Raw genomic sequence first — 7,289 nt, 5'->3', positions numbered from 1 at the left:
TTTGGTTAATCTATATTACAAGTACATATTGCTATAAGCTGCTGGTAATTGGTGTGTGTGGTGTGATGTGTTGTGTTGTGCAATGCTGGTGCAGGTGCAAGTGTGGAGTGTGATAAGATAAAAACAATATTTAACTACCAAAATAGTAAATTAAAGATGGAGAAACAATGATTTATGATGATATAAAACTCCCTAGATCATGTGAGATAGGGAGGAGTAGTCGTGTTCGCCAAACTCTAGTTGTACATTACTTGGATGCGAGTTTAGATTAGAAGTATACTTCACTAATGAGAGTCAAAACAGTAGATATGAGGTGAAAACAGTGAATTTAAATGATGAATAAAGATATTAGAAGGGGTTTAATCCGCCACGCGATTCGATTGACTATTAGTTAGTATTGAATCATTTGTATTGATCCCTAGTGAAGACCAAGTCCTCTCGGATCGAGGTTTCACTAGCATGAGAGTGTAGCTCCACCACAAATCTCTTTGGTGGTGGCTCTATACTCTAGTTCTCCATTATGAGCTATATCCCTAGTTTCTCATAACGAAGAACTTGACGTTCTTTTATGCAACACAATAAAGCTACTAGCTACTCATCCTCACATGGCTTCATAAATCTCCTATAATGGAGGTTTAACCTAGTGTCATAGGAATCATTACACTAAAACAATAATAAAGAGACATAATTGAAATTAAACTAAAGCTATTGATTGATTGGGAATTAATGGAGGCTACAAACTAAATTATTCTAACCCTAAAGAAAGTAAAACTAATTAAAACTAAACTAAACTAATTATTAACTAAGGAGGGGAAGGTAGAAGTGGAGAGAAAGTGTTTAGCCTTAACCCTCTTTATTAGGGGCGGATCTAGGATTTTAGATGGTCTTGCCCCGCCATGGAGTTAACCTTTAAAGTTTTTTTTAGGAACCAATAATCAATGTCTACAGAAAATTATCTGAATATCTATATGATTTCATAATTAGCTAGCATTGGTAAACAAAAGAGTTATCACTTTTATTACTTTACCCAAAATGGACAAAAGAGTGTTTTCACTATAGACCTAGACAAACATTACAAAGAAATGTGCAAGAATAACATAGCACATTAGCATCACACTAGTGAAGTTTTAACCTGCGTGAATTCTTATCAAATACATCTATTATTGCATCCAAATCAACTTCTTTAGCAAATTCCTGTTTAATGTAAATAGCCATGCAATCTGTAAGAAATTCATCCTCCATCTTGTTATGAAGTGGAGTGTTTTGAGCAATTTCATAGTTGAGAATGCTCGCTCAGAGTTGTTAGTGGAATCGGGAAGTGTCAAGACAAGACGAATCAATCTATCAATCAAATAATAGATCTTTATCTTTCTTGTTTCAACTAGTCTTTAACATAATTCGGAGATGATAGACAATTTCTGAAAAAGAGGATGCTTGAGCACATTAAGTTTGTAATGTTGCAGTTGACTTTTCAAATGATGTATCTCTTGTTTCGTGAAGTCTCCACAATAAAACTTTTCTGCGAGTTTGCAAATGTCGTCATCAATGCAGAGTGACTTAAAAGCATCTTTCAGATCCAAAGTGGAACTAAGATAAAGAAGCTATATTGTTTATTCTGGAAATTTGTTATTTAATTCCACCAACTGGTAATCTATTACAGCATTAAATAACTTGACGCGGTAGTGATGCTCAACTGTAATGTAATCTTTATGCTGGCAAGAATGACATGTACCCGCCATGTGTCGAGCACCCATATTAGGCATATCAATGTCATGCTTTTTGCAAAACAAAATCACATCACTAAGGAAAGCGTCCCAAGAAGATCCTCTTAATTCTTGAAGAAGTACTTTCATACTGGAGACTAAGCTGATAGCATTTAAAATGTCTTGGGACTCTTCTTGCAGGGCTTTACACAAGACATTAGTAATTCCCATAGTCTTATGCAATAAATGAAAAAGAAAGACAAACTCAAAACTTTTCATTGCAAGAATAACACCTTTAGCTTCCCCACGCATAGAGTTGCTTGACCCATTCTTCATGACGCTTTCAAGAACTATACAAATTGAATCAAACATCTCTTTTAGGCTACAAACCGAAGCAAAATGAGAACTCCATCTAGTATATCCTACTCGTTGCAAAGTAGAAACTTGATTAGCTCCTTTTCCAGTAACAAGTTCACCACTAGCTACCAACTTATCAATTTCATTTTTTTGAGTATCTTCCAACTCTTGTTTACGCTTAGGTGCAATATGAAGATTAACAATGGAAGCCAACTTGGAAAAAAACAACCAAACATCAGAAACATTTTTAGAAGCCGTAACTAGAGCAAGTTGTAGACGATGTGCAAAGTAATGCACATAATATGCATATGGACACTCCTTCAGAAACAATGCCTGTAATCCATTCCATTGACCACGCATATTGCTAGCACCATCATAACCTTGACCTCTCATATTTATAATATGCAAATTATGGCGAGCAAGGATATTGCATATAACTTCTTTCAAAGTTAAAGCGCAAGTGTCTTTAACACCAACAATACCAAGAAAATGCTCTCTAACAAAACCACCTCTATCAACAAATCTTAGGACAATCGCCATTTTCTCCTTGTTTGAATTATCTTGTGCTTCATCAACAAGGACACAAAATTTTGCATCACCAATTTCTGCAATTCTCTCTCTCAATTTATCGGCATAGATATGCAAAAGTGTCTTTTGAATTGAATGTGAGGTATATGTGGCATTTCTGAGCATCTTTTAATAATTATGCAACCTTGTCATTCAACATCGCTGCAAATCCCAACACTCCCTTGAAATTTTCACCATTTTTGACTTTTGGACTCGTCATGGCCTTTAAAAAGAAATCCCTTGTAATGCAAGAAATTGAATACACTGAAGAATAGCTTTGACTAGTAAAGCGGTTCTTAACAACCTCTTCTTTAGATAATATATTTAACACATTATCTATATGTCAAGAAGGATTCATTAAATTTTCACAAGCTATCATCGCCGACCTATGAGGTGAGCATGGACCTCCTTCATGTTGCAAAAAGGAACACTTCTTTCCATTATTAATCTTCTTCCAACATTTAAAACCTTCAACGGTGAATGCAGGACGTTTCGGAGAATTTATTTCAAATATAAAACATGGAAAACAATAAGCTCTATCCGTATGGAGTGAGTACTTTAGCCAAGGAAAGAGTGTGAACCAAGAGGAGTTGAACCGGTGAGTTTGCTTTCCAAATATAGTGGATGGATACTCTTTCTAACTGAGTTCAAGTAGCCAACGCCCCTTTCCAAGAAAATCTCATCGAACATCATCTTGTTAATTAACCGGGTAATTATATATTGGAGTACGTTTATCCAGATCACGTTCAAATAAAAATGTGGAGTCAACTACTTCTTCAACACTAACTCTTTGGGCTTGAGGAGAAGGTTCAACTTGCTCAATTTCAACAACTTGAACTTGTGAAGGAGGTTGGCCATCTATATCTAGTCTTGAAATATCAAGACTAGATGTAGAAGTTACATCATTTCCCGGGGTGGCATCTTTGGGTTTAAAGAAGGAAAACATGATTTTCATTTTCTTACGAGCTTGATGTTCAGACATTCTTACCTAAGATAAATCATAATAATTTCTTAATCAATAGTTTACTCTATACTAAAAAACAAAAAAAAAATATATCACAATAATAACTACAATAATATTCAACTAATTAAATCAAACCAAAAATTAAATGACAATCTAATACTCCCACATAAACTACAAGTTAACAAGGCTATAAGTCAAGTAGATAACACATTAGTATTTGAAAATTGGAAAACAAAAATGAAATAAAAAATATAGGCATAATGCGAAACAATTTACCTTAGGTAATGAATAGGGAATAAAATGATAAATAGATTGGGCTTTTGCGGAACTGCGCGGAATTGGAACGGCGGAAGAAGGAGAAGTCAAGAATAAAGTGCTATTTTGTTTTTTGTTTCGACCTTTCATTTTTATTTATTTATTTTTTATTTTTTATTTTTTTTTCTGTTTTACTTTTTGTGATTGTGAGAAACGTGGGATTGACAAATTGTAAATTTGTGATTTGTGGAAACGTGGACCACTGAGTTCAACTCTCAGTAGAAGCATTTGTGCGAAGTCTATGAACCATTTATTTCCTTGTTAGCGAAAAAAAAAAGAGAAGCGTGGGCCACTCGTGGGCCATTGGGCTGGGCTAGGATGGTGACTTGTGAGAAACGAGTAAGGGATTCATTTTTTTCGCTACTAGCAGTCTGGGTCATGACTTTGTATATATATATATATATTTATTTATTTATTTATTTTTTTTTCCGGGACGTTGGGGGGCTGCTTTAGCCCTGGTCACCCACCTAACCTATAGAATATACCGCTTTTTTATAGGAGAGAGTTAGGTGTACATTTTCATGCATGGGTATTTTAAATAAAAAAAGAGGGACTTTGGGCCTCTAAAATGAGCCCAAAATCCATTAGGTCAAGTCTAAAATGGCCAATTCCACTGGAAATTACTTTAGGGCCTTTTTCGTCTACTTGTACAACTCTGATTGGGGCAAGGGTGGGTCTATTAGAAAGCTTATTCCAAGCTGGTCGTTTTGCCATAAAGTAGGCCCAAGTCCAAAGATACGGCTTGTTAAAGTTCTGTTGACTTTTTTGTCCTTTTTCTACCCAGATTGACTTTGACTTCCCAGCTTTGACTGGGCTTGAAAAAGGCTTTTCTCCATTATTCTTGGGCTTTAAATGTAGAACTTCCTTGGCAATCATCTTGACTTGATTTCCATGCAAAGGTGGTGCCTTTAGTCACCTAATTAACTTCAAGTCCCTCGAATGCACAAAAACGTAACGCGAAATGATACTAACTCTTATTTATTATAAACATAATTGGCCTAAGTAGGACTATTAAGGGTTTTAAACTACACTTTTGGGTGCTTATCACACCACTCCCAAACATCATTTTTTGTCCTCAAGCAAATATGAGAAATAAAAATAGATAAGTGGCAAAAAAAATATGGTCCTAACTAATCCCATTTCACAGAGTGCGATTGCATTGATCATATGCAATAAGGTCTTAAACCACTAGGAATTTCCTAGTGGATGAGTTATAGTCTCGTGAAAGTTTTCCAGAGAAAGTACTCACAAACTTCATTTATACTACAACGACTAAGAGATAAAAATAAAATTTTCTAATTAATCTCAGATATCTATACATCTCAATAACAATATAATAAGAACAATTAATGCTTTTGAAACCTAAGCTAATACACGCATAATAATCAAATTATCTAAAGATACACATGCATGCTATGAACTATGTTATGAAACGCAATGGCAGGTCCGTTTCTGAAACTTTTGGAATAGCATTTTTAAGTAGGTCCTCACAATTTGTCAAGACAAAAATACTCTGATTTTTCCACTCAAGTTAGCTCACTCCAGTGTGAAGTGGGTACACTTTTCCTCACAATCTCAATGACTTCTAAAAGAGCCGAGGTCGATTAATCGCATTTACCACTTACTATCACACCAAATTAATTCTAATTGAGCTAGAGGTCTTTATTAGGTGATACGGGGCTGAGGTGATGGTTTAAGAAGAAGCAGAATGAATATTCAAATAAACAAGTTTGAGATAATAGGGTCTTCAAAATATATAACTAGAGAAAACATTGCTCTTACTTTGCTTCTACACTTAGTTTTCATCATTAACCTTTTTATTTTGGCTTTTTGACTCCTTTTATTCTATTTTTGGAGTTTTTGTTTTATTTTTATTTTTATTTTTACTTTTATTTTATTTTATTTTATTTTTCTTTTCTTTTATTTTCTTTGGATGGAAACTTCTTTTATTTTTTTCTTTTCTGAAGCAACTAACTAATTTTGGTTTTCCATGGGTTTTTATCTTTATTCTCTTTACTCATCCTATTATTCAATATGGGTAGGCTTATTTTTACTTTTATTGGTTTAAAAGATGAGTAAAAGATTTGTGGTTGTGAAAAGGGTAATTGAAAGGCTCAGAGGGGCGACTAGCAGATAATTACTTATAGGTATGAATTTTTAGCTATATCAATCCAAAGAGGGCTTAAATTCTCGCTTAGGATATGGTATGGTGATCAAGCAAGTGGATGTGTGATTTCTCTACTCAGATTATATGTCTCTTTTGTGTCATCACTCAGATACTCACTCATATGAGGCTTTTATGCTAGAATCTCACAGGATATGCAAAATTAAGTAGTCTAACCTAGGTCTTAGAAAAATATTACCAAGTACACTCATACATGTTTATGCAAGATGTTAATGAAATGATGCAATGACTATTACCTATGTATTAACCTAAGTTTCTAAGAACTACACTTAATTCTATTGCTACTTGAGATTTCTAGACTAATATCATTATGGAAAAGGAAATAATATCATTATCCTAAGTGCATAGTATAAACTATTTCTATGTTTTTTCTATTTTTATATGACAAATAATACGTATTATACAACCTAATATGTGCTTAAACATTTACATCGTGTTTCTCAAAAAGCTAGTGTGTGCAATGCGAAGTGCATTGTCTTGGGGCTGTGAACCATTCATTTTAAAATTTGTGACAGGTGTTTAAGTTTTTGAAAAGTTTTAGCCAATAACAAATAAAGTGAGGGTAAAACATAAATGCTCCTCTTCCCAAAACTGGCTCTCTCTCACTTCTTAACTCTCCCAAAAACTCTTTTTAATGTCAGAAACATAAAAAGACAAAGGCTGAACAAAAACATTTTTTTCCTATGCCTGCTTTCTTATTTCAGTCTTCTTCTGCTATCTTGTAGTAGGGTTTATAGATCTGAGAGAAGAAGAAGAAGACATGGCTTTCTTTACTATGATTAGATCAACTGTAGCAGCATCACCTCCTTCTTTCATTGAACCTCCCAAGGTGATATATAATATTAATATTATTTCATTTTTCTATATATGTAGTCATGATTACTTGCTTGTTTTGGTATGATTTGATGAAATGAACTGTGGAAATAATTTGTTAATGAATGATTGACATTTTTGAGCTTGGACATGAGTATTGGTTATTTGGTTAAAGGTATTATTTTGCATTATGAGTGGAGATATAAATGAAGTTTTGATACTATCACCTTTCTTGTTGCTAGTGTTGTTTGTCAAAACTGCTTAAGTTGCATCCCCAGCTTTTATTGATTCATAGTGTGATAGTGAATAGTACACCTTCCATTGTCAATCATCCATTACAATGTTTATGAGTTTTACATCAAGAGGAAGATAGAACAATATCATA

At 33.9% G+C, this 7,289-nt stretch overlaps 1 protein-coding gene across 1 annotated transcript; it reads right to left on the bottom strand.

The window, feature by feature from the left end:
* Positions 1–1,610: 1,610 nt before the first annotated feature.
* Positions 1,611–2,753, bottom strand: LOC147511012 (uncharacterized). The gene has a single exon (XM_086598327.1). The coding sequence runs from the start codon at positions 2,751–2,753 to the stop codon at positions 1,611–1,613; it is 1,143 nt and encodes a 380-aa protein (XP_086454453.1).
* Between the last annotated feature and the right edge of the window lie 4,536 nt (positions 2,754–7,289).

Source organism: Coptis chinensis, chromosome 3 (assembly GCF_015680905.1).
Source record: "Coptis chinensis isolate HL-2020 chromosome 3, ASM1568090v1, whole genome shotgun sequence".
NCBI classification, from domain to species: domain Eukaryota; kingdom Viridiplantae; phylum Streptophyta; class Magnoliopsida; order Ranunculales; family Ranunculaceae; genus Coptis; species Coptis chinensis.
This window is presented reverse-complemented; position numbering and strand designations above follow the sequence as displayed.

Excerpts from the sequence above, each read along its gene's own strand:
- LOC147511012 (XM_086598327.1), bottom strand. The coding sequence starts at position 2,753 with ATGCTCAGAAATGCCACATATACCTCACATTCAATTCAAAAGACACTT.